General features: G+C 39.5%; 1 protein-coding gene across 2 annotated transcripts in view; it reads left to right on the forward strand.

The window, feature by feature from the left end:
* RPS6KA3 (ribosomal protein S6 kinase A3) overlaps positions 1 to 25,637 on the forward strand; it is a 55,560-nt gene that overhangs the window by 5,869 nt on the left and 24,054 nt on the right. For both annotated transcript variants that reach the window (XM_042456651.1, XM_042456653.1), the window contains exons 2-9: positions 1,170 to 1,226; positions 15,437 to 15,553; positions 16,724 to 16,805; positions 19,946 to 20,026; positions 20,722 to 20,801; positions 21,273 to 21,379; positions 21,963 to 22,000; positions 22,161 to 22,303. In XM_042456651.1, the coding sequence (XP_042312585.1) occupies positions 1,170 to 1,226; positions 15,437 to 15,553; positions 16,724 to 16,805; positions 19,946 to 20,026; positions 20,722 to 20,801; positions 21,273 to 21,379; positions 21,963 to 22,000; positions 22,161 to 22,303 (705 nt within the window). The remainder of the gene's footprint in view (positions 1 to 1,169; positions 1,227 to 15,436; positions 15,554 to 16,723; positions 16,806 to 19,945; positions 20,027 to 20,721; positions 20,802 to 21,272; positions 21,380 to 21,962; positions 22,001 to 22,160; positions 22,304 to 25,637) is intronic.

Raw genomic sequence — 25,637 nt, forward strand, 5'->3', positions numbered from 1 at the left:
AATCATAAAATTGTAAACAAAGGACTGGAGCGTGGCTTTGGTGTGGCTTCTGGACTCGTAGGACGTATGCATCATTGAAACACCATACCTCCACTGTGACTCGAAGCAGCTTTATTTTGGCTGTCTGTAACAGGCCTAAGGTTTGATGCCGACATGATTCCATCTTAAATACTGAACTAAGGTTTCTTAGTATCAGCATTAAACCTGGAATCTTGTTTATGCTCTTATTCTGGCATAACAGCAGGAGGAAAAGGTTGCAGGCACAATTGCTTTGAAGCGAGAAAAGTGTTGGAGAAATACGCTGATCAGAGCCTTAAAAAGTGTAGCCAATAACAAGATTCTGGCCTTTGTACAGTCTTTCTTTTCCCCTTTGGGATGGTCATGATCCTTCAGTTCTGCTTACTCAGAGGAGTGTTTAATGTACACATATCTTTACACTTATTTAGTCTCAGGGAGGGCAGTATGCTTTGAAGAAAGCCTTCAAGCAAGCAAATCTTGTGCTCCAGTTAAGATGGCAGTTGTGTTAGCTTTGATCAGAGCCATACGTCTTCGTTCTTCCTTATAGTTTCCTGCTAGGTCACAACCTTGTAGTCCCACTTTATGCATGGTTATAATACAATGACGTTAGACATCTTTAATCCTTCTGTGCCTTCTACCATCTCATGCTATTTGCTTTGATATCGCTAGTAATTCAGGAATGTAATTTTCAGAAATAATTTATTTATGAAATAAATTATTTTCATATGGTCTGCAGGATATGAGTTTTCTTTCAACATTTGTGCTTTCAGTGTGAAATAATTGAGATTTGCTGTTTTGATCAGTTTTTAAAGTACTATTTTTTATTATTTTATTTATTTTTATCCTGCCTTTCTCCTGATACAGTGACTCACGGTGGCTAACAATAAATTTTCAAAAGTACAAATTTAAAAAAATACAAGTTTCTCTATTAAGTGATTAAGCACTTAATAGAGAAACTTGTATTTTTTAAAATTTGTTCCTTGACTACACAGTAATATAATTTTTGACATTTTTAAAAAATCTATTCTCCCCCCCCCCCAGTGAAGTGGCATCCCATATTACAGCTGTCATGTCAGGGCTTAGTTCATACATTAAGTCCCTCATGTATAAAAGTTTTATTTAAACACTCATTTTTTAATTTTTTTTTTCAGAATGGCCAGCAAATCATGGATGAACCTATGGGAGAAGAAGAGATAAACCCACAAACAGTGAGTAAAACCTAAGAGTTCACACATTGTTTGGGTAGTTTGGGGCCTTGAGAACTGGAATTAATTTATGTAATTTTAAATGTAAGAACTTTCCATATAAATTACCAAAGTGAATATTATTTCTGCACAGAATCTTAGTAGAAAGTAATCAGTTTATTGATTATGTTCATTTTTCACTAATATGAGGCAGTTTTGTTAATTGAAAATATAAATCGTTTCCAACCGGAGCAGTTCTATGACATGACTGGACTCAATCAAATTCCCTTTGAATTTACAACAGTTGCCTTGAAGTTCCTCATTTTTAATTGCAGAGCATTGACAAAAATGTCACCAGACTGATGTAGTATAAGAGTAATTTTCTGCACTGCATTATTGAGTGTGGGTTGGCGTGGTCCAGTCATATAAATGACAAGAGCTACAGTCTTAAGTGCATTAAGTGGGATGCAAAGGCCCTCAAACCTGGTTGTACTTTGTTCAGGCTAGAAATGTGTAAGATTCTGTTAGAATTTTTTCCCTTTAATTTGATGTTAACTGAAGAATAGGTTCAGTGTAACTAAAAGTTAGGTTCTTTAAGCTCATTAGAACATAGTTTTCCCATTTAAGGTCATTGGGATTTAAAGTGTTCGACTACATTATAATTGCTTTGCTCTAATCATTTTGATATCAGTCTTGTACTTCAGTAGACTAAATATGTATGTAAGCATATTTGAACTTAAAACATAATCTTCATTTGGTTTTTTTTTTTTTTTGGTTTGTTTGTTTTTTGAGGTCTTATCTGATGAAAAGAGCATTGCATTAAAAGCAAAAGTGTAAAATTAAGTATTCATGAGTAAACCAGCATTATCTCTTAACATCTAGTTCTCATAAAAATAAGTTAAGTACGTACAGTCGCTCCTCCAAGTCAACGGACTTGAAATCCACAGACTTGGAAATCTGTGGAGGCAAGTCCATCATTAACCCCAATGGGGGTACACCTGTGCCGCGTGCCCCACATGCCTATGAGGCTTGAATATGCATGCATTTCGGAACTCGCAGGGGCTCTCAGAACAGATCCCCCACAAGTTCCAAGGGGCAACTGTATTTCAAATCCTCCCAGATTTTACCACTATTGCATCTACAATTCTGTAGTCCCATCAATATATATATAGAGAGAGGGGGGGGGACTACAGAATTGTGTGTGTGTGTGTGTGTGTGTGTGTGTGTGTGACTGATATTTTTGACAAGCTTAGTGAACTGGCTGAGAATTTTGGGAGTTATGGGGGGGGGGGAAAACTTTTCAAGCTCTGCTCTGAATGTGAAGTTTCCATTTATCCATTATAGCTGATGTCAGCTAATAGCAAGATACATGGAGAATCAGAGCAAGTTTCTTTTGCTAATGAGTATCATCATAAATTTAAATAAAGATATGGCCCCCTCTCTTTTTATAAACAGACTTATCTGGAAATGGAATTCAGATCTTTGCCACCCTAAGCAAGAATCATGTCCCTAAATAATATTTCTGGCTTAGCCACATGATTAGAAGGCTAATATTGTCTCTCTATTTGCTACAGTTTCCTACCTGCAACTTGACCTGCCTGCTTGACTTCACTATAGTTAAGTCACCAAAAAAAAGTCCTAGTCAGGAGGGGAGATGCAGATCTTGATCCCTTCATATCAGTTAAATATATTGGAACCACATGTACTTTAGGTATTATATGGCATTCCCCAGTTCTGTGATGTCAGGTAGTTTATTTTAGACTGCTGTTCATTCTGTTTAATAAATATAACAATGCCAATGTACTATGAGCATCAATTTTACATTCCAAATTCATAAGAGAATATTGACAATGAATTGTGAATCTCATAAATGTAAAAAAAACCATATGTTTATTGGAATATGCTTGCTGGAAGTTTTAGTAAGTTTCTAGTAGTAATTTGTAACTCCATAAGCATAGCGATTCATCATATTTAGGAATGTCACCTTTCCCTTGTGATCATCAGTAATAATTATTGAGACATTTGTTGGTAATTTTTCTAGTGCAGATAATATTGAGTTACTGCCACAAAACTGATGAGGGCTGAGCTACAGAACAGAATGATCCTAATTGGAATTATGTAAAAAAAAAAAAAAAAAGGAATATCACTCTTGTCATGAGTTCTGTAGAGATTTTCAGCAAGTTATTTCTCAGTTTCATACACCACCCTGATTTCGATGAGAAGAAAAATAATGTTGGCTAGAGTTGGTTTAAATTTACAGCAAATTAATATGTGATGTGCTTCATACATTCTAAGATGCTACATGTTATTACATCATTGCTTCTTCCACTGTCAATAATACTATATAGCAAGAATGAGCAGTGTGGTTTGTGGGCCACACGTGGCCCTTGGGGCTATAAGTACAGCCCATGCAGCTTCCCAGAAGCCCTATCAAAGCCCCCAGACCAAAAAGAAAAAAAATTGCTGGAAAACTGCTCCAGATGTGCCCAAGCCACAAGGTTGACATGCCCTAACTCTCTCCAAAGCCTCCCAACCTCTGCCAAGCACAAGAAATTGAAACAAATGGCTGTAAATTGGCCAAAATGGCAACCGGAATATCATATCACTTAGAACATGCTGGTGCAGCCCTCTAGGTAGGTGCAGAGTGGGCAATGGCACTCAGTCCCTGTACAGATGCCTGCCCCTGCTCTATAGGATAACAAGTAAATCTGTTGGTGTAATATGTCTCTAAACAACAGAAATATATTTTGATTGACAGATGACTGTTGAGAGTTGACAATTGGAATGTTTGGTTGGTTAAGAGCTATGGCTGAAGCAGCAGTGTGTGATTATTGTGGTGTGTGTTTGTGTGTGTGTGACTAGGTTTGGCGCTGTGAAGCAGACTTTGAAGTTGATTATAAGTCAGAGAGGTGTGTATGTATATATGTATGTGTATTTGCAGTATTGTGTGTGTGTGTGTGTGTGTGTGTGTATATATATATTATAATTGAAGATAAAAACCTCCAGGAACATTGGAAGAATCAATTGTTGTTTATTGTTTCTTTTAAGTGTGAAAAGTAATCAGTGCACTGCTAATACCAATAGCTGGGGAGTTCTGCTTTTATACTCTGCTATGTACGTAGCTGTAGCTGGGTGATTTTTATCCAGACTGTGCTGAAGTTGTCCTTGTCTCAAATATTATACTGGTCAACAAAATCTTAAGGCTGAAACAGATGCCCCCAGAGTATCTTGCAGTCGCTCCCTGCATCTTGCAGTGGCTTCCAGATGTTTTGGGGGTGTGCGGTGTGTATATTCCACATTCCCAAGCTACCCGGAAGGCAGTTTTACCGAGCTGCCTTGGCCCCCAGTTTCTACACTGGTGACAGAAAAGCATCTGTTACATCTGAGGGCTAGCTTGCGGGCCAGGACTATGTGATAAAATTGACATTATTACCAATCTCCTTTGGCTTGTGCTTGCCACCTAGCTTCATTAAATATACATTTTTTTTATTTTTGTCTTTATTTCTGTGTAAAGGAGAAATGAAAATCAAGCCTAGTAACAGAAATGTTTTAAAGTGTTGGAATATATCACAATTGAATTTAGGTCCTAGTCCTTCTTGACTGCTTCCTAGAAAAAAATGAAGATCATATTTGTCTCTGTTCCCAGAGTTATATAATGTGGCACTAGTGAGATATGAGGAAGGTAGTGCTGCCAAAGCTAGTCTGTTGCCTTTGGGTGTGATAGATTGTGTTCTGTTCTCAGTGTTGAACTATAACTCACTGGGCTTGGCTTTTGTACATGTCACGGTGTCACATTGTTTTTTGCCTGAGTCAGCAAAATATCTTGTATTGGCCCTTCCCCATTGCAGTGCAGTTTTCACCTCTTGCGCCTAGAGAAACAGCATGAGATTAGAGGTTATGTCACTTGGACTGCATCCATTCTGCTGAAATAATCCAATTTAACACCACTTTAACTGCCATGGCTCAGTGCTATGAAATTCTGGGAATTTCCCAGAATTCTATAGCATTGTGCCATGGCAATTAATGTTGTGTTAAACTGGATTATTTTGACAGTGTGGATGTGAGCTGCATGGTCACTTTGAACTTAGTCAAGTTTTTCTCTTTTAACCATTCTCAGGAGCCCTGGTGGTGCAGTGGTTAAGTACTTGTACTGAAGCCACTCACTCACAAACCTTAAGGTTGCAAGTTCAATACCAGCCAGGGCTCAAGCTTGACTCAGGCTTGCATCCTTCTGAGGTCGTTAAAATAAGTACCCAGCTTGTTGGTGGTAGCTTACAGTTGTAAACCACTTAGAATAGGTGGTATGAAGCAGTATATAAATCAAGCTGCTATTGCTATTGCTATTCAACTCTTCAGCAAGTTTGTAATTAATTTTTTTAAAGTAAGTATGTAATATTACTGACCTATTACTGATCTAATAATATTTGGTTTATGTTTTTGAGTTTCCCAAACTTTAGTTTTAAATCTTCAACATGTGATTCAATTAATAACGTTTTAGAATACTTACTTTGGAAGGACAGAGTGTGAATGCTTTAAGAAATACAATCTGAATTTTATAATGAATGATAACAATGCTTATTTGCACTTTGTGTCTTGTGTAGGCTTTCAAGACACTTAACCAGTATATTTAAGGCCAGCTTGTCTAAAACAAACTAAACCTTGCTTACATAATGAATTTTGGAAAAAAATTCTAAATCTTTTCCTGAATAAAAGGGGATGGAGGAAAAGGAAATTGTGCACAGGAGAGGTTTATATGAGAACTGAGTCATCTTCTTAAAAACATGGTGTCATCCAAATATCATAAACCTTTGAAAAAGAAGATAAACCCAGTATCCAGTTGTGACAAATAAAATGACAGTCAGCAAAACTCCAAAGGAGAAGTGAAAAAGTTGATAGGAATCTCAATAAAAGTAGGTCACATTGAGCAAAACTTATGACTGAAACATGTAGAAATAAGAGTGTTTTTCTTATTAGGTTAAAGCAGGGGTCGGCAACCTCCGGCCCGCGGGCGCCTTTCCGCTGGCCCCTGCTCCCTCCCGCCGCCGACGGCAGCGGGCCCCTGGGAGGCCAGTTGCTGTCCCTTGGGCCCTCCAGGAGGGCTCCTGCGACGGCAGAGGGCCTCCCAGAGGCCCGTTGCCTGCACCAGGGTCCTCCAGGAGGGCTCCCAACGGCGGCAGTGGGCCCCTGGAAGGCCCGTTGCCATTGCAGGTTCCCTGCAGAGGGCTCCAACGGCGGCAGCGGGCCCCTGGGAGGCAAGTTGCCGTCGCTGGGGCCCTCCAGGAGGGCTCCTGTGACAACAGTGGGCCCCTGGGAGGCCAGTTTGCTGTCCCTTGGGCCCTCCAGGAGGGCTCCTACGACGGCAGAGGGCCTCCCAGAGGCCCGTTGCCAGCACCAGGGTCCCCAGGAGGGCTCCTGTGACGCGAGTGGGCCCCTGAGAGGCCAGTTGCTGTCCTTGGGCCCTCCAGGAGGGCTCCTGCAACGGCAGAGGGCCCCCAGAGGCCCGTTGCCTGCACCAGGGTCCTCCAGGAGGGCTCCAACGTGGCAGCGGGCCCTGGAGGCCCGTTGCCGCGCAGGTCCCTGCAGGAGGGCTCCACGGCGGCAGGGGCCCCTGGAGGCAAGTTGCATCGCTGGGGCCCTCCAGGAGGGCTCCTGCGACGGCAGCGGGCCCTGGAAGCAGTTGCTGCTCTTTAAAAATGGCGGCGAAATCTCGCGCGACCAAAAAGACGTGCGCAGATTTCGCCGCCATTTGAAGGGCAAAATGGCGGTGCCCATTACGAGGCCCGCTGCGGCCTCCGGAGCCCCGAAACGGGGCTCCAGCAGCCGCAACGGGCCTCTGGGAGGCCAGCTGATGACGTCCGGAGCCCCGAAACGGGGCTTCCAGAAGCCGCAACGGCCTCTGGGAAGCCCGCTGTGTCCCTGGAGCCTCGACACGGGCTCCGGACCGCAACGGCCTCTGGGAGGCCGTTGCCGCCCTGGGGCCCCCAGGAGGGCTCCTCGATGGCAGGGGGCCCCTGGGAGGCCAGTTGCTGCCGCGGGGCCCCCAGGAGGGCTCCGGCGATGGCAGGGGGCCCCTGGGAGGCCAGTTGCCGCCGCTGGGGCCCCCCAGGAGGGCTCCTGCGACGGCAGGGGGTCCCTGTGAGGCCAGTTGCCGCCCTGGGGCCCCTAGGAGGGCTCCTGCGACGGCAAGCGGGCCCCTGGGAGGCCAGTTTGCCGTTGCTGGGGCTCCCTCCAGGAGGGCTCCTGCGACGGCAGCGGGCCCCTGGGAGGCAAGTTGCCGTCACTGGGGCCCCCAGGAGGGTCCTGCGACGGCAGCGGGCCCCTGGAGGCCAGTTGCTGTCCTTGGGCCTCCAGGAGGGCTCCTGCGACGGCAGAGCGCCTCCCCGAGGCCCGTTGCCTGCACCAGGGTCCCCCAGGAGGGCTCCTGTGACGGCAGTGGGCCCCTGGGAGGCTATTTTCTGTCCCTTGGGCCTCCTGGAGGAACCCCAGCAAAGGCAACGGGCCCTCTGGGAGGCCCGCTGCAGTCACAGGAGCCCTCCTGGAGGGCCCAAGGGACAGCAACTGGCCTCCCAGGGGCCCTGCGGGGGGGCCAGTTGCCGTCGCGCAGGGCCCTCCAGGAGGGCTCCGACGGCGGCAGCGGGGCCCTGGCGTCAGGGCCAGCAAAGACGGGGAGGCCTCCAGCGCTGGCGGTCCCGCCGGTCTTTCCTGGCCTCTGACAGGGCCTGGGGCCCCGTCAGGGGCCGGCAAAGAGGAGGTGGCATGGCCCCCGGGGGTGGAAGCTCCGCCCCGGGTGGGGAAGCTCCGCCCCAGGGGTGGAAGCTCCGCCTCCAGCATGTGGCCCCGCCCCCGGGGTGGAAGCTCCACCCCCCGATTTCGGCCCCCCGGTTGTCTGAGGGACACCAACCCACCCACGGCTCAAAAAGGTTGCCTACCCCTGGGTTAAAGTAATAGACTGAACTGACAAAGACTTCAACAAAATGGTGCCACTATTAAGAAGGGCCTGTCACCCAGCTAGTGAAGTAGAGCCCCAGATGAAATGGTGCAATATAGCCTCAGGCAGATTTCATTATCTGATACATTCTTGGCAAACAGACATTTCCACAGAGGCAGTCCACAGTTAAAGAACATTACAGTAATGTAATCGAGATGCAATCAAGGTTTATGTAACAATAGCCATGCTGTTAGAAGAGGTATTTCTCTTTTGTAGCATGCTGTAGATTGTGCATGTTAGGTTTATTGCTTATGCTGGTACTATAGTATTTTACTGAAAGCTGTCTTTAGCCTTCAAACTACTATTTAAAATATATTACAGGTAAATGGTTAAGTAAAACATTCCTATGTCTGCTAGGATGTATTTTACTGCTTTACAAATAAGTTGATAATGCTAATATTTGTATTTTAATTTAAAAAAAACTAGGAGTGCTAAAACTTTGGTGTAAACACTTATTTGGGATGACTCCATAACTACAAATATGATGGGTTACCTTATTGTTAAACATTAAGATTGTCCCAGATCATTTGAGATGTTCCATAAAAGGCCATTTCTTATAATCCAGGTAATCTTTCAAAGTCCTTGCTCAGACATTCATTAAAGAATTTAAAATTTTGCAGACTCTTGAGAGAGTTAAGTATGATGTGCCAAGAATTTTTTACATATAACAGTATGGGTGGGAAAGGAGCCAGGAAACCCATTTACATCTATTTTCAACTTGTCCATTTGACATGTTATGATAGAATAAAAAGCAGCAAAACTATCTCATTATTAATGGAAAGTTAAATGCCTGCAAAATGTCATTGCTGTGGTTGGGATATCTGTGGAGGAGCCTCCATAGCTTGTAGTATTATACTTGAATTTTCTTTGATATCCCTTGCTGGAGTACCCACTCCATTTTTCATTCAGCACCCATTTCTCATCTACAAAGAGTATGGGCATGACTGAAGTGATTTAAAGGCATTGATTGTCTTTCTTCTAAGACAAGATCCCAGGTTGTTTGGAGGCAATGTATCCTCTAAAATGCCTGGCTTATGTCTTTGATAGATTTCGAAATAGAACAGCCAGAGCATAACTGACAAAGGGTATTGGGGATCTTTATTTATTGTTACTATATCCATATTCATGATTAATGCATTGTGCAGAAGGAAGCTATGTATATTTAGGAATAGAAGGAAAGCCTTTGACCATCATATATCCTATTTCTCACATTTGTTGGCTGGATGATTCTGGAAAGTCCACAAGCATGATGTGGAAACAGTAGGCCTTCTAGCACTCTTTGATCTACTGCCTAAAATTCAGAGGTGCACTAGCAATTTAACTTGCACATTCTGTGAACAGCCCTTGATAATATACTCTCCATCAGCTTTTCTAATTCTTTTAAAATACCAAAGGCAATGAATAAATTCCCTAAGGTAGTTCTTGTTATTTTCTGAATATGTTACTAATTAATTTTATTGGATTTATCCAAGTTCTGTTATAACTTACTACTATTGCTACTACTACCTTCAGCATCCCATTTCCCCTCAGAGTTGACATTCAAAGCTGGTTACAGAAATGAAAGGAGATGCCAGATAAAGTATAAAAACACATATAAATAAAAACAGAAAGTTAATGTTAAAATGTAATTTAACCTTCTATACAGTGAAAATCAATTGAAACAAATTCATTTAAATGGCAAAGACATCACACTGTTAAAAGCTCTTTTCTTATAAAACAGTCAATTTCCAAAAACCTAATGTAATAAAAAGGTCATCTGTTGATAATAGGATATCAAGTGGGAAGATAATCTAGCTGACTTTGGAAAGGAGTTCTAGAGCTTGGACAGTAGACACCAGTAAGGAATTTCCCACATAACCTGTGAGGGTGACAAGACCAAGACAGGGGGCCTCCCTGACAGATTTCAAATCCTGGGCAGACTTGAATGGGAAAATATCCTCTGCAGATGGCCTGGACTTGAGGCATATATGGTCTTATAGGTCACAAACAACTCTTTGAATTGTGCCCAAGAACAAAACAATAGCCAGTAGAGCTGTTGACCTACTCTAGTGGCAACTTTGAGGTTTATCCACACTTTTCAAAGCAAACTAATGTGGATTATGTTTCAGTAAACAAATGATCTGTAACTAAAGCTTTTGTCACCTTGGCCAGATCATACATTTGCCGGAACGAGTGCAAATGGTGCCCTAGTTTTATTTTTACCAATGCACTTCTGGCCATTGCAGAACTCAGAACATCAAAGCTCAGGACGGAATCTATGAGCACACCCAGACTGTGAACCTCCATCTTTAGGAGAAGTATAGCCCCATTCAACACAGGCTGAATTGCTATTCATTGATCTTCCTTATAGCAGACCAGGAGATCCCCTGCCTTGTCTGGAGGAAGGTTCAATTTGTTTTCTCTTGTCCAGTTCATTACTACCATAATAGCAGTCATTGATTCAGAACCTAAACAGCTTCCTTGGAATTACATGGAAAAAAAGAAAGTATCACTGGATCTCAAAACTCCAAACAACCTTTTCCCATGTCTTTCTGTAAATGCTAAAATAGTATGAAGGACAGAATGGCACTCTGAGGGGGCTCTACAGACAAACATCCAAGGAGTCAAACAAAAGCCCTGCAGCACCTCCAACTAGGCTTGCCCTCTCCATGAAGGAATGGAATGGAAGCATTGTAAAACAGTGCCTCCAGAGCTTTCCCAGTGATTAAGTGTTTTGTTTTTAGGTGCTTTTATCTTTTTAAATTGTATTTTATTTTTAAACAAATGATCTGTTTTAATATTGTAATAGTTTACTTCCATTTTAATTGTCACTTTTGTAAGTTTTAATTGTACTGGATTTTTAGATTGTACACCGCTTTGAGTCCCAATTTTGGGAGGAAGCACAATACAAATAAATAAATAATACAAGACTTGTATTTTGGATCTACTATGCTTTGTAACATAAGATGTATTCTTTCAGTTTCTTTGGCCTGTTACAGACTGCCAAAATAAAGCTGCTTCGGGTCTCTTTGGAGATATGCTATTTAAATGATGCATGGGTCCTAAGAGTCCGGAGATCACGCCAAAGCCACACTCCATTCCTAAGCACTGGAGTGCAGCTTTGGTGCAGCTTCCAGATTCTTAGGACCCATGCATCATTTAAATAGCATATCTCCAAAGAGACTCAAAGCAACTTTATTTTGGCAGTCTGTAACAGGCCTTTGTCAGGAAGGCCTAGTGTGAAATTTTCCTGTTTCACTGCCACTTTTCTTTGTTTGTGTTTTCTCTGAGCTGTGATAACCCAGGCTTGTCATTGCCAGTTCACTACAGATAGCAAATCTCACTGCATATACAGTGGACCCTTGTTATATGCTGGAGTTTGGTTCCAAGATCCCCCGCGTATAACAAAATCCGTGTATGCTCAAGTCCCATTAAATATGGAACATAGCAAAATGGTGTCCCTTATAAAAAATGGAAAATCAAGGTTTGATATTTGAAATTTATACTTTTTTTTAACATTTTCAAACCATGGATGCTTGAATCCGTGTATAAAAAGTTCGTGTATAAGAAGGGCGGCTCTGTGTGTGTGTGTGGGGGGGGGGCATGCTTATTTACTTTTATACATGAGTGATTGGTTGATTGTCTGTGACCTTTGTTTCCATGTTTGAACCTTTTGCAGAGCACCTTAGCATATATATAAACAAAAGCCCTGTATTCAGGAGAGCTTTTTCATTTGATTAAGTGAATGAGGAATGCTGTATACCTGTGTGTACATGCTGGAGTGCAAATAAATGTCAGTTATATCCTTTTACACTGAGGTATGCAAATGTCTAACATCACTGTCTTGACTAGGAAAGGTAAGTCTTCAAAGAAGATGATTTTTCAGGTGCCTGACATGCTGATTCAGCAAATATATCCCTGCTAGCACAGGATAAAAACTAGTAATATGGTGACACAGTTCAAATTGCTCTTTTTGTCATATTGTTTCCTTCACTGTAGCATGAAACTCTCCCTAAACCAAGCTGCTGTTCAGAAATTCCTTAGGAAGTCCACATTTCCTTATATAACATAATATGAAAATGTGGATTATTGATTTAACTTCCATAAAGAAGTAGTCAAACATGTTATAAATTCATTCTAAGGACCAACCTGCATTCCTGTTGTAAAAGTAACTCTGGCAGGCTTGCTAGCTCACTGCAAATGTTAATGCTGCATGGTACATTAAAGAAGCAATTGTCTGGAGGTAACCAAGGTACTTGAACAGGCATAGAATTATGGTTTGTATTAAGGTTTGTGGGGAGAGTAGCATATTGACAGTGCAATACTCACTTTCTCTGTGTTGCAGAAGCTCTTAGGGGGAAAAAACAGTTTGGCCATATGGCTTTACAGATTGAAAATATTGCCGATGTTCATATTCCTGTGTATTGGCTTGAAACTGAATAACATAAGCATAGTTGCACTCTGTCAGAATTACTGGATATTTTGTAAAGCAAAATATTATGTACAAAATTGTTCTAAAGCTTTAGACAGGGGAAACATTGCTTAGACAGGTTTTAAACGGGGGGGGGGGGGGAATCTTCACTGGTAGGTCTAGAATAATGTGAAAAATCACAGTTCTACTGCAGTAACAGTAAGACACTTAGCTCTTTATTTTGAAGCATTGTTACAGATTGCTTATATTGCTCTGCTTGTGTGCTTGAGTTTTAAGGATTTATACCTGACTTAATAAAATGTTTTGGTAGAGGACAAATGAAGCATGTTTTCCTTTGATCAAAAGGCTATATATAGTTATTGCATCCCTTGAAATTGTGCAGTATTTCTTCTGTCATCATGTTAACAAGTAGCATTAAGTCAGCTGCTGACAGGACAGCACTTCCTGGTTTACACTGTTGTGAAATACTGTACAAAATCACAAAGATTTTGTCTGCAGTATCTGTAAAAGTTCTGGGCTCCTGGTCCAGACAGGTTTCAATTCAACCAGGCTCAAGGGCCTATCAAAATGCTATAGTCGCAGGTGCAATAAAATGATGATTTATTGATTATGTAAAGATCTTAAAAGGGATACAGCAATTAAAAGCTAAAGCAAAGGCAAATCTAGCTCACATTTATTCGGTGACCCTTTTTTTAGAGCTGCCTTCTAATGGGGTCCTCATGATGGATTAGATGCTGCCCCACAGACTTGTTTCCTGGACTGGATTATGCCCACATCAATTCCCTTAGGACCAGACGGGTACCCCGATTTTTCCTAAACTTTAAATAGCCTCCTTCTCTTGTTCTGAAAAGTGCTGACACTTTCACAGACAAAGGTGGAGAAAATCACCCCTTCTAGCAAAGGAAGAGTTTCCCAGACATTCCAGGATAAGAAGGTCCTTATCTCTCTGTACACCGTGAGTTGAACTCGCTCAGCTAAAGGGGCTGCAACAACTATTTTTGTTGCTTAATCAAACAACAAAAGTATCAAGCAATACTTTTGTTGCTTGATAAACCAATAAATATCCAGTTATTATGTTATGCATCACTTACAAATATAAAACCCAGGTATTTTGTCATGTTGTAATACAGTTCTGAAACTCTTGGCATCTTTTATATGTATGGAGAACTTTGCATATTACACAGTAATTTTGTAGTAACTGACATATCAGATATTTGATTCAGCCAGGTAGCTTGATGGAACCCATATTGGGTTCCATATTGGGAGAAAGGTGGGATTATTTATTTGTTAAAAAATGGGTGGCTTTGAGCAAGCCTGTTAGAGTGGTGCCTCATTATCTGCGGACTTGTCATCCCCAGTGGCGTCACATGCATGTGGCTGTGCCACCATTAGGGACAGTGGAACTTCACCTGAAATCCCATTGTCCTTAATGGTGGCGCAGCCATGCATGTGCTGCCACCGGGAACAACAGGACTTGAGGTCCCACGGATTTTGGTATCCACAGGGCAGGGGGTCCAGAATGGTTCTCCCACAGATACCAAAGTCTTACTGTATTTATCTTGACATACCTCACAGGCCAATTGTGAGATTAAGCTATGTGTTCTGCCTTAGCTAATCTCCTTGAAGGAATTGGATACAAATATAACAACTTTTGTGCAGTTGTATGAATTACATATTACATATTTTGCATTTTAATAAATACAGTGGGACCTTGTTATCTGCTGGGGTTTGGTTCCGGGATCTCCTGTGAATAACAAAATCCATGGCTGCTCAAGTCCCATTAAATACAGTGGCAGAGCAAAATGGTGTCCCTTATATAAAATGGAAAATCAAGGTTTGCTATCAGGAATTTTACTTTTTTTAATATTTTCAAGCTGTGGATGCTTGAATCTGTGGATAAAAAATCCGTGTATAAGGAGGGCTGACTGTATTGCACTGTGGGGTATGCATCTCCAACCAGTGAATACATAATAGAGAAACAGGAAAGAAGAGGTTGGAGAGACTCCTATCTCTCCTTTTCCTGCAATGTTCATAGTGGGAATTGTGTGTATTTCTTGCAGTGAGATCCACAAATCATCTTTCGTACGCAGCACCAAAAATAGAACCAAATCACTTGTAGTTCTGCTTTTGCTGTCTCTACATTTAGCATGAACAAGTAAGGCTGTAATTTTGAAGATCCATTTGTGCTGATAGTGTAGCAGTTGCATATTTTGTAACGAAAACAGTCTACAAGACACTTTAAAAAGATGTTATACAGTAATGGTCTAACTTTAGAATTTCTGCTGTGTAGCTAAAAATACTGCCATATTATTATTATTCTCTTTTAGCTGCCTTAATTTTGAAAAAAAGGTGTTCATAATGTGGTATTTATTCTGATGGAACTATTTTAGTCAGTAGAATTGGGAGAGGGCTAATCCCCTTCTAACTCTAGCCTTCCCAAACACCTCCAGAGGATTAGGGTACTGGTTTCCCATGGGCATATGTATGTAAAGATGGAGAGTTCCATTGCACTAGTGCTTAGCTACCAATGTGATATTATGTGTAAGCCATAGGCTTCTGCTATTTTGTAGTTCTTTATTCTGTGTGCATCTGGAAATATAATAATGATCATGCACAATTGATGGTTTCCCTAAATTTGAGGAAATAAAACTCTTTCTGGAATCTCTACATTTTTGTTCTTTCTAATAGCCAAACACTAAAATGACTGAAATCTGTATTTATATTATTAACATGTGTAATTCTGTGAATGTGAATTTTGAATACCTACCTTTAAAAATATTCCTGACATAAACTCCAGACATTTAAATAGATACTTATTTTTATTTTATTTTTCAGGAAGAAGGCAATATTAAAGAGATTGCAATAACATACCATGTCAAAGAAGGCCATGAAAAAGCAGATCCTTCACAGTTTGAACTCCTTAAAGTACTAGGACAGGGATCTTTTGGAAAGGTGAGGAAGCACTTTTTGATTTATACAAGTTGTCGCAGTGCTCAGAAGGGTTTTTCTGAGCTGTGTTCCCAAAATAAATGCTCTGGTTCTATAATGCCACCTTGTGAATCCTTTGTTCTAATCTCCTTAATTGTCTGTTAGTTTTTGCTGCCTTATCCTAGATTAAAATATGCAGGAATAACTATTGTATGAGCTGAATGTATTCCTTAAAATCACAGTGGTTTCCCACACATTTATGTTTTCAAATAATAATTTCCTCAACACTTGACTTCTGTTCTGTAGATAAACAGTGAACAGTCTTATCTTTGTTTCAGCCCAGTGGCCTAGGTAAGACGGCTGAAACATTTCATGAGATCTGAGTTCTCTTGAAAATAATACTTTAAAATAAGTGAGGAGGATCAGATTGTTTCTCCTTGACCCTATGTATTCATGTTTTAAAACTGCATGTGGGCAAAGTATGGCCTTGGGGCAACCTGATTCTCCTAGTTCTCCTGTTTTAAGCAAAATGAAAAAAATGAATTGCCTCTCATGGAAGCCTTCAAGTATGATGATTCATCTTTAGGTTGAAAAGCACTGCTGTTTAACATTAAAAAAAGAGGTGTTTTCAAAAGGAAGAATGAACTTCCAACCATTTCAGGTTTAGTTTTTGTTGTTGTTGTTGTTGTTGTTGTTTTTGGAGAATGGTGGTGGCAGCATTTTTTTTTACCACCTGTCCAGACTGTTAGTTTGTGGCCTTGTCCTAGAATAAAATATGCAGGAATAACTATTGCATATTTTGATCTAGGATAAGGCAGCAAACTAAGGAAGGGTCCTAGGAAAGAAAAGGGGCCCTCAGACTTGCCAAAGTTGCCCACTCCTATGTTTAAAGATGCCAGTTAATTGATACTGATTTATTCAAAATCAGGGATAAAAATAACATGAATCAGACTGGTGGGCTCCATGCAAGAAAATCCAGTTATACCTTACATCCAAGGTGGAGTTGGAATGACAGGCATGCGTGGAGAAAGATTCATTGTGTGTCATTCTGCCTCCTCCATGTGCTTAGTTGATTTGTGTGTGAATAGGGTTTGTATTTGTGTATATAAGTTCTTGCCTTTGGGCTATTCATTGATTAAAATTCTGTTGTTTGATAGCTAGCTGTAATAAAAAATTTACATGTGCTTAATACAGGTATTCCTTGTCAAAAAAATCTCAGGATCAGATGCCAGACAGCTGTATGCAATGAAAGTGCTAAAGAAAGCAACACTGAAAGGTAAATTATGCAACCTGAACAGAAATCCTATCGTTATAGAAATTACATATAATAGTATTTTTGCTGAAAGATATTGGTGGTAATGTAGATAGGTGTGTTCATAATCTGTGCTCATAGGTTTCTTCTGCTTATACGATTTCCAAAAGTAGGCTAGGCATTTGGTAGAGAAGATAGTAATGAAAGTGTGAATTTGGCATCAGAGCACTCATAGTTTGCAGAAACTAACACTTCAAAGCAGCTCTGCTTCCTGATACTGACTTACCTAACAGAAAAAAAGGTGTCAGATTTCTGTGAGGTACTTCATGTATCAGGTACAGTATACTCTGACTGATATTTGGACAACCCTTATTTTGTGATTGTTATATGTATCATGTACCTGTTGTGTCCTGGAAATGTTTTATCAGAATGTGTCCTGTATGTCAGTGTGCAATATATATGCCTTAGCCTAAATATGCAAATGAATCTGCACCTAAATTGACACAGTAGTGGGCTCTTTCTGCCAAGAATTTGCCCATGAACCTGATCTGTTAAAAAATATACATTACTGTATATACTTGATTTTAAGTTGACCTCATGTATAATGCAAGGGTAGGTTTTGCCAGAATTACAGATTTTGATATGACAGGTGGATAGGTCTAAGGTGAAACCTAGCGGCTTGTAACAAAGGATAAAGGATTAAGCAAAGGAAAACATTGCCAAACAATTTAGAAATTTCAAACAGGCATAAGTGTCCTTGCATTAAGCCTGGGAGGATGGTAGGGCGGGATCAGAGCTTCTAGGACAGATTACATTCTTGTCTTTCATCAGAGGATGGTTCCTTTTTTAGTAAAAGTTGAAGTACAGTAATAAATAATATAAATAAAACTTTATTTTTATCCTGCTTTTCTGCTGCAGGGCAATCAAAGCAGCTTACATTTTAAAACAGTACCAATATACAATACATGATACATATACAGTACAGTATCTAACCCCCCTTAAAAAAAGAATTAAACATAATACAATTAAAATTGATCTGTTAAAATAGATTATCTACATTGACCTCTGTATAAGATGACTCAGGGTTTTTGGCTCAATTTTCTTTATTAAAATTTTTAGATTTATTCATGAGTATGTAAAGTATTACTAGGTATGCTTCCTAGAGAAATCCAAATTGAGGTAAATGATTTTCCTGGTCGGTATTCCTAGGGATGTTCTGTAGATCTCTCAAAGTGAAATTGAGACACCAAATGATATGAACTGAGTGGATAAGCAGAAGTACCATCTACCCTTTCCTCCTTGAGTCATAATAAACTGAAGTGATTTAATTGGGTGTCCACATATGATGTTTTAGTGCGAATAAAAGCCCTACACATTGAAATAACTTTTAAGCCATGCAAATCCAATTTCCAGAAGCATCTGGTCAGTTGCTATATGCATATTACATGAGACAGTGCTCAGTAAGTTCTGTTCTTAATCTAAAGCATGTTTACCTGGTAATCTCATCACCATTTTATATGTAAACTACATATTTCAAGGTAGTTTCCTTTGAGAATACAGTGGTGTCTCGGGTTACGAAATTAATTCGTTCCGTGGCACCGTTCGTAACCCGAAAAGCCTTCGTAAGCCGAATTGCCATAGGCGCTAATGGGGAAAAGCCGCGATTCCGTGCGAAAAAGCCGAAAAAAGCACCAAAAGTTTTTTCGTAACCTGAAAAAACATTCGTAACCCGGAACAATGTTTTCCTATGGGATTTTTTCGTATCCCGAAAATTTCGTAACCTGGGTATTTCGTATCCCGAGGTACCACTGTATATGTATTTATTTAATTTATACCCTTTCTCCAAAAAGGGACTCTCAGGCTAAACTATAGAATCAAACACAAAATGTAAAGTAAAAGTCAATTAAAAAAACACCTAGGTAGTTAAACTTCCTTCAGCAGCAGACCAGCTCATGTGCCAAAGGCCTGCCTCAATAGAAAAATTATTTGGTTTACTGATTGGAGGAGCAATAGAGAGACAGCCAACTTAGCCTGCATTGTCAGGAATTACAGAGTCTGAAGGTGGCCACTGAGTTGGCCCTTCACATTTCTACTACAAATGAAAAGTGTGTGATCTTTGTCAGTGTAACAGGAATATAGACTAGAAAAGTGCCTCAACTATCTTTGTCAGTGTAACAGGAATATAGACTAGAAAAGTGCCTCAACTAGGAATAATCTGTAGTGTAGGAGCCCTGATGACGCAGCAGCCACTCACTCACAAACCATAAGGTTGTGAGTTCAGTCCCAGCCAGGGGCTCAGGGTCGACCCAGCCTTGCATCCTTCTGTAGGTCACTAAAATGAATACCCAGTTTAAAATGAATACCCACACTGCAGACATAATTCAGTTTGACACCACTTTAACTGCCAGGGCTCCATGCTGTGGAATTCTGAGAACTGTAGTTTTGTGATACATTTAGCCTTCTCTGTCAGAGAATTTGGTGCAGTTAAAAGTGGTGTCAAACTGAATTATTTCTGCAGTGTAGATGCAGCCTTAGAGATGTATTTAAATGCTAGTTGCATAGATTTCATTTTACTGAAGAGTATATAAATACAATAAATAAATGATGAAAGAAATAAGTAGTGGCCAGTCCTTTAAATATGACAGAAGCTAGGTTAAAATATTTTAGAGCTATAGCACCCTTGTGTTTCCTTGTGTCTCCAATATCTTGTGTGATTTTTGTGTTTGGAAAGTCAAGATCTATTCAAGAGTGCAGCATGGGAGTGAATTGTAGGAATGTAAACTCTGTTATATAGTGAAGGCCACTGTTTTTCTTGTTCCTGTGTAGGAGTATTAGAAACTCTTCTGCCTATGTCACAATTTAGCCATCTACTGCTGGGCAAAATTTAGGTAGTTATGAATCGTCTTGTCACTGTTTATTGTATTACATTTAGTTTTGTCTGAATTACCATTTGTAGTTTGATTAGATAATATTATGAGTTGCGTTATTTTATCAACCGAATGAAAAACATATTTATACAATTTTTCTTTTTCATCAATGATGAAAATAGTTTTTGAAGACTTTAAAGTTTTGTTGTAAATAACTGATGCATAACAGATCAAAGGTCCAGCTAAGCTAAGCTAGTAGTATTAATTTGACTAAATGCTGATCAACATCTCTTACAGTACGTGATCGTGTTCGGACAAAAATGGAGCGTGATATCTTAGTAGAAGTTAATCATCCCTTTATTGTCAAGTTACATTATGGTAAGTTTAATGAATTTCCAAAATTACTAAAGTAAAAAATGCTTGGGTGGGTGAGGTCTTGATTAGGGTGGAATACATAGCATAGAACAAAATCAAAAGAAACTGACATGGCTGTACATAAGAATAGATGTTTTCTGCATAGAATAAACTGCTTTATATGCAGGAAACATATTTTTTGTTGCTGCTGTTGTTATATTTTGTTATTTTTTGCACACAGAGTGATGTTTTTCTGCCCTCTACAGGAAAATTAGCCCTCCAGAACTTGTTTGTGGGGCATAGGCGGAGGGGATTCTGCCCATAATTGTTAGAACACAGCTGTTGTATTTACATATTTTGAATGATTTATAATTAAACATGGGAACAAATGTATTTGTAATACAGTGGGCCGCAGGAGATCCATTCCAGACCTCCCTCCCCTGTGAATACCAAAATCCACAGATGCTCAAGTCCAATTGTTCTTGCGCCCATGCCACCATTAATAAAAACAGCACAAAAGTCCCTTGCCCCCCCCCCCACTCCTCCCTCCATGTCACCATTGGGGACAATAGGGCTTGCCATCTGCAGATGCTCAGATCTGCGGATGGCAAGTCCACGGATAAGGAGGGCCCACTGTAATTATAATAGTGAATTAGGTATCTGCATGGCTAAGAGTATGACTTGAAGATGCTGAAATACTTTCTTCTTTTTATCACCAGCTTTTCAAACAGAAGGGAAGTTGTATCTTATTTTAGATTTTCTCAGGGGAGGAGACTTATTTACACGCTTGTCCAAAGAGGTAAACAATATGTAAATTATAATTATGATTAGAAAATATTAAAGATCAAGTCTAATTTAAAAATGTACTCAGCTGTTTAGAGAATTATTTGTCCACTTACATTTATTTATTTAACTACTATATCTCTTCAGTGTTTCCTCTTCTCCACTGCAGTTCTTCTTTCACTGAATTCTTCCTCTAAAATCTTTTAAAATCTTTTCTTTTGGGAAAAACAGAGCTGTAACAAATATACTTTGCTGAAATATCATTTGATGGCTGATTATGCAGCCACATCAATCAGAATTTCAGGTCTCATGTATTAATAATCACTCCATTGATAGCACCAGAAGCTTTTATAAACAGATTTAAATATTTATATGAAGCTTCTGAGAGTTGGATTTTACTCTTGAACTGGAAAATGCCTTTCTACTTATGAAAGTATTTTTTCTCATATTATTTAAAAAAAATAAAACCCTGCACTTTACTTTCTAGGTGATGTTCACAGAAGAGGATGTCAAATTCTATTTGGCTGAATTAGCACTTGCTTTAGATCATCTGCATAGTCTTGGAATAATATACAGAGACCTAAAACCAGAAAAGTGAGAAATATTTTGAATTTCATAGAGGGAGTGTGGGTTAATTTTCTAAACGGAAAGAGCTATTGTAATAAACTTTTAAAAATCATTATATCAATTACCTTGTTCCTTGTAAATGAAACTTTAATATCTTAAACAAAAAAAGATAAGTGTTGCAAATATTACCAAAAAATTGCTTATTTGGTATAAAAGAAAAAAAGTTGAACCTAAAATTTATAGAGAAAGCAGGGCCATGCCAAACTTTTTCTGCCATAGTTGGAGATGTTGTGTGCATTCAGTCAAAAGCATACTGTATTGGAAACTGATACTAGTGATGGCAAGCTAGTTTAGGTAGGTGCAAGGTGGGCTCTGAGGCATGTATAGCTCAGTAGTCCTAATGGTGGTGTCCGTGATGAGGTAAGAGAAGCCAGCTGGTCAGCATTTCCAGTGCTAGGAACACTGGAACAATGGGGTGGAGAGACTAGGGATTTTTTTTCCTGTCATTTAAACCTTCAATATAACTTTCTGTACCAGATGTGATTGTTGTAAATACTATTTACTTAATAAAGTTACAAACAACAAAATAAAGGTCTTTTCTTATTTCTAGCATACTACTCGATGAAGAAGGACATATTAAATTAACAGGTATGTAAGAGCAAGCATTTATTCAATAAAATCATACAGACTCCTTTAAAAAAAAATCAAACAGTCTTGTGGGGTGGGACACATGTAAAGTATCAGTAACCTGCTACACAGCTATTAATTTGCCAATACAAATGCTTATGTTGTTATTTTCCCCCTCTAGATTTTGGCTTAAGTAAAGAGTCCATTGATCATGAGAAAAAAGCATACTCCTTCTGTGGAACGGTGGAATACATGGCACCAGAAGTAGTTAATCGGCGAGGTCATACACAGAGTGCAGACTGGTGGTCATTTGGTGTGTTAATGGTAGGTTTCCAGTGAAATGGGAGTGATGCTAAGAGTCTCTGGACCCTTGATCCACAGCAGATTACTTGGAAGTAAATTCCATTCATTTTAGTGGAATATATTTACAAGTAAGTGTGCTTGGTAAAGTAAAAACAAACTGAGAAAGCTAGGAAGCTTCACATTGCCAGTATAATACATGAAGTCAGGGAGATTTTAGCTCCAGGTGGAGTCCATGTACCCCATTTTGAAGGAGATGTGTAGCTTCATTCCCCCAACTCCTTCTCACATTACACTATGCATAAGAAGCAGCAAAATGGCAGAATAAGTAACTCAAGCTTCTTCTATCTCACTTGCTGCCAGTTCACAAAGCCATCACTGAATTCTGCACTATAGAAAAATAAATATTTTAAGACTATAGTACTTATAGTATGGATAAAATTAACATGAATGAAATAATTCCTGCCCAACCAAACCTAACAAAACAATACAAAAGTCAGGAACAATAAATTACTGCAAAATAAAGGGGGAGGGACTGTCAATGAATTCTTGGTGCCTTAGACTATACTCTAGAGGAGAACAATAACAACCACATTTGAATATTTCTTGCCTAAGAAAACCCTGTGAAATTCATGGGGTCACCATAAGTTGTCAGACAGCTTGAAGGTAGGCACCCCCACCAAAACCTCATATACATAATCAAATGTTTATATATAAATCTGAGATATTTAAAATGGTTAATTTATTGAGTTGGATTCAAACTTAATCATACTTAATTATTATGAAATCGACATCCAACTCCTTATCTACAAAATAGTATCCTTATGAAATAGAGTAATCTAATCATTAATATTTGTGGTAATTACTGGTTCCAAAAAAGTTGATTTCATTGCAGGTAACTGGAAAAGACATAAAACAGGTATATTATTTCTGTTGCATTTTGATGAATCCTTACATTTTATGTCAGTGGTCCCCAAACATTTTTGGCTACTGCCCCCTTTCTTCTTGATGTCAAGTCTACTGTTCTACTGCACATTCAAAACAACCAATATTGGTTGCTGCTTCCTTTGCCACCTAGTCATCATGGGACCAGCAACCACATAGCTGGCTGAGTAATGGCTAAGAAGCCTCTTGCCTATGCTAACCTTGTGGCAGAGGCATCACTATGTGATATGGAGAGGGGGTGTAGGTTGCACTGGGTGATGCCACGACCACCACCCTAGCAATGCTACTGTTGCCTTTTGGAAGAAATGGGCTATAGCATTAATGTACCTTGTAAGAAATGAGGAGCTCAACGTGTGTGGCCAGATACTGGGGCAAACAAGGCTTCTCCTTTCTCTGCCCACTGAGCTTCAAACACCCTGTGGGAGAAGAGGAGGAGACCAGGCAGGGCTTTCTGGGTTCCTTTGTCTTCCTGGTGTGGCCTAGCCCCATCTGTGAGAGAGGGAGAAGCAGGCAGGAGAATTGTGGGTCAAATGAGTGTGAGGAAGGCTTCTGTTTGCCATTGACACAAGAGCCTTCAGCTTCAGGACTGGGGTGCAGGAGGAATTCAGAGATTTTTCCTCTTAACTCCCAAAGCAGAAGGCTGTTGTATCAATGCTGCTTCCTGCTTTGGGAGCTAGAGGCTGCTGTCTCCCATTGACACACCAGCCTCCTGCTTTGGGAATTAAGAGGAGGAAGGATCCCTGGATCCCTTCTGCAACTCACTCCCAAACCTGGAGACTACTGTCTCCCATTCTAACAACAGCCTTCTGCTTCAGGAATAAAGAGGAGAAAGAATCCCTGGATTCCTCATGCACTCCACTCATGAAGCTAGAGTCTCTTGTGTGAATGGGAGACAGCAGTCTCCAGCTTCAGGAGTTAGGATGACAAAGAAGTTGTTTAGGAATTGTTTATGTCGCAATTCTTGCCATTACATTCAGTAATATATAGAATTATTATGGTGTAAAAGTAGTACAAAAAACATTACTAATGATTCTGTATGGTCTGGTAGGGACAGAGGTCAGTGGGGGTTGACACCATGAATACCACTCATGTAATCAGAAATTGTCATTTGATCAACTTTTTGTCCAGATTTAGTGTGTGGGGAGGATTTTTCTTCACAACTTTGTGCAAAGAAGGAGATAAACATGAACGTTTAATTTTGATTACTCTAAAAAAATTAATCTGTTTCTGTTTGTAAATCACTATTTTCCATATGTGTTTGTGACTGGGATATTATTTTGTAATAAGTGTGAACAAAAATGGAATTTTGAACATATCTCAGAATTCTAAATTTTGATTATGTATACGTCATTGTAAACATAAGAAATATTTTAAATGTTCTATTTTTGTTTTAATTGGATGTAATTCCATAATTTTTTTTCTTAATTTTATCATAAATGTAATTGACATATTTTTCAGTCTTGACTGAAATATTTTGTATTCTTGTTTGAAAATTAAGTTTGCTTGGATCAGTTTCCGAAGCACAACCTTGAGACTAATGATTTAAGGTACCACTATCTGTATACCCCTTAACATAAGCCAAATAAGTATGTTAAAAAAAAAACAACTAAATGCCTATACATTATTTTGCAATAATGTTCACACAGTGATCAACCATTTATTTATGGGAAACTTGCTAGCAGAACCTGAATGTCACCTCATCTTTATTGCCAGCAACTGATATGCAAAACTACACTACTTCAATAGTGATGATGATATTTATTTCTCCAGTTAGCACCCAATGATGGTTCTAGCCTTTATGATTTATCTATTTCATCTTTAAAGCCATTACATTTAAAGAGTGTAAAAATGAATCATATCATTTATGTAAGCTTTTAAGTTTTTTAGAAGAAATATCCAGTCATGGAAAACTGAACAGATCCTAGAGGCAAGACAAATATTTGCCATGGTGAGGCATGCTCCCTTTACTGCATGCACCCAGTGTTTTCATTACAACTTGTTCAATTATTTCTATACCAGCTAAAAGCTACTTCAAGATTTTGATTTTCTTGTAATTTATTTGTTTGAATTTATGAAATGCCATATAAAAAATAAATAAAATATAATTCAATAACAATATAAATCTGTTATAAAACCCTAAAACCCATCACAAAACGTTATTATCTATAGCTGATATACAAAACAAAGGAAATAAAACCACAGCAGAAAGTAAAAGAAGCTTGTACCACAATTGCTGGCATAGGGAACAAAATTTACTAAAATGTTAACCAGCAAGATAATTTTGGATTATGATGAAGAAAGTATGGCTTTAGGCAACATGAAGTATGCACGCACACACACACTCTAAGGCTTTTTGTGAGCCTCAGTCTCTCACTCCAACCTTTTCCCAAAAATTAAAAATAATCTTTTATTT

This window comes from Sceloporus undulatus, chromosome 3 (genome assembly GCF_019175285.1).
Source record: "Sceloporus undulatus isolate JIND9_A2432 ecotype Alabama chromosome 3, SceUnd_v1.1, whole genome shotgun sequence".
In the NCBI taxonomy this organism is placed as follows: Eukaryota; Metazoa; Chordata; class Lepidosauria; order Squamata; family Phrynosomatidae; genus Sceloporus; species Sceloporus undulatus.